Here is a 1,611-nt window from a genome sequence, read left to right as displayed (position 1 = left end):
CAGCGGAGGCGGGAGGACCCTGCGGGAGAGGAGAGGAGGTGAGCACGGCCATCCCGCCCGGGCAGAGTCGTCCCCTCCAGCCCCGACCCACGTCCCCACGAGAAACCCAATGACAGCAGGACACGGCCCTGCTGCAGAGACCCTCTCCCCCCTGCTCCCCCCAGGATGCTCCAGCCCCGGCTGGAGGTCGGGGCTCAGCCGGGGACTTACTCTTGGACCGGCAGGACCAGAAGCACCAGAAGGACCTTGTTCACCAGGAGAGCCCTGTGCAAAGCAAGGAACAAGAAGAGGTCCCATCAGCATCTTGCTCTGCTTCCAAGATGTGGGGCAGCACCCGGGGCCACCGTCACCCCATGGGACTTACAGGAGGACCAGGTGGGCCCTGGAGACCGGAGAAGCCTCTGTGACCCTTCATGCCTCTGTCACCCTGTTCACCGGTTTCACCTTTGTCACCACGGGGACCCTGTGGGCCCTGGAGGAGGAGGAGGAGGAGGAGGAAGATGTGTTGAGCGGGGTCGAGGCCAGCCACTGCCCCCGCGCCCACGGGGACGCAGAAGCACCAAGGAGGATGGAGGAGAACATCAACTTACAGCAGGACCACGAGCACCAGCAGGACCAGGGGGGCCAGCGGGACCTTGGGGACCCTGGGACAGGAGAGAAGGGGACAGGTTAGAGCATCCTCCGCCTTCTGCTGCCCCCGGCTCAGGACAGCGACCCCGAGCCGAGCGGAGCGGTGGGACGTCTGGCTTCCCAGGGAAGCTCCTCCAGCGGCGAGAGCTGAGCCCGGGGCCGGACCCTGACCCGCCGCGGGTTGGCAGGATCAGTCCTTGCTCCGTAACTGCGTCAAGCCCGGGGGTGACCCCTGGGCTGGGGAGGGGCGCAAGGAGGGGCGCTGGGCAGAGCGTCACTTACGGTCTCACCGCGATCTCCGTTCTTGCCAGCAGGACCGACGGGGCCAGGGGCACCGGGGGCACCGGGAGCACCAGGGGGGCCGGCGGGGCCAGTCTCACCACGGTCACCCTGTGAGGAGGAGGAGGAGGAGGAAGAGGAAGAGGAGAGGTCAGTGTGGGCCAGCGCAGCCCCATCGCCCCCTCCCGCGGCCCCCTCACCAGCCCACTCACCTTGGCACCAGCAGCACCATCGCGACCGGGGGCACCTTCAGCACCGGGAGCACCCTACGGAGGAGCAAAGACCCCCTCGTTAGGGCAGGCAGGGGCTAACGAGGGCCCGGGTGGCACCGTCTCCGCTCAGCCCACCACGGGCCCCGCCGCGCACCGACTACAGCAGCATCCATGAGTGCCACGAGTTGGCAAGTCCTCAGCGCAGCAAACCCAAGGCCGATGTGTCGGGGGTCCTGCACCCTCCCCAACACCGACGGTTGCCCACGGCCGCTCACCTCACGTCCAGCTTCACCGGGGGGTCCAGCCAGGCCGGGGGGACCCATGGGGCCGGGAGGACCGCGCTCGCCGGGGGAACCGGAGGGACCTTGCTTGCCGGGTTCGCCCTGCGGAGAAGAGAGGACGGGGGGGGGAGCGTCAGACACCGGCGAGCATCCTCCCCCCTAGGGCCGCAGCCACGGAGGCCACACGGGTGAGTCGGACCCTGGGGGGG

The 1,611-nt window shown here is 69.0% G+C and overlaps 1 protein-coding gene across 1 annotated transcript in view; it reads right to left on the bottom strand.

Moving 5' to 3' along the window:
* LOC103902644 (collagen alpha-1(I) chain) overlaps nt 1-1,611 on the bottom strand; it is an 11,843-nt gene that overhangs the window by 1,866 nt on the left and 8,366 nt on the right. Inside the window, exons 18-24 of the mRNA XM_019473238.1 lie at nt 1,397-1,504; nt 1,122-1,175; nt 913-1,020; nt 591-644; nt 365-472; nt 211-264; nt 3-19 (exon numbers count right to left, since the gene is read on the bottom strand). Coding sequence (XP_019328783.1) covers nt 3-19; nt 211-264; nt 365-472; nt 591-644; nt 913-1,020; nt 1,122-1,175; nt 1,397-1,504 — 503 coding nt within the window. The remainder of the gene's footprint in view (nt 1-2; nt 20-210; nt 265-364; nt 473-590; nt 645-912; nt 1,021-1,121; nt 1,176-1,396; nt 1,505-1,611) is intronic.

The sequence above is a fragment of the Aptenodytes forsteri genome, unplaced genomic scaffold (assembly GCF_000699145.1).
Source record: "Aptenodytes forsteri isolate BGI_AS27 unplaced genomic scaffold, ASM69914v1 Scaffold279, whole genome shotgun sequence".
Taxonomy (NCBI): Eukaryota; Metazoa; Chordata; class Aves; order Sphenisciformes; family Spheniscidae; genus Aptenodytes; species Aptenodytes forsteri.
Note: the sequence above shows the minus strand (reverse complement) of the source record. Positions and strands in the feature narration are given on the sequence as shown.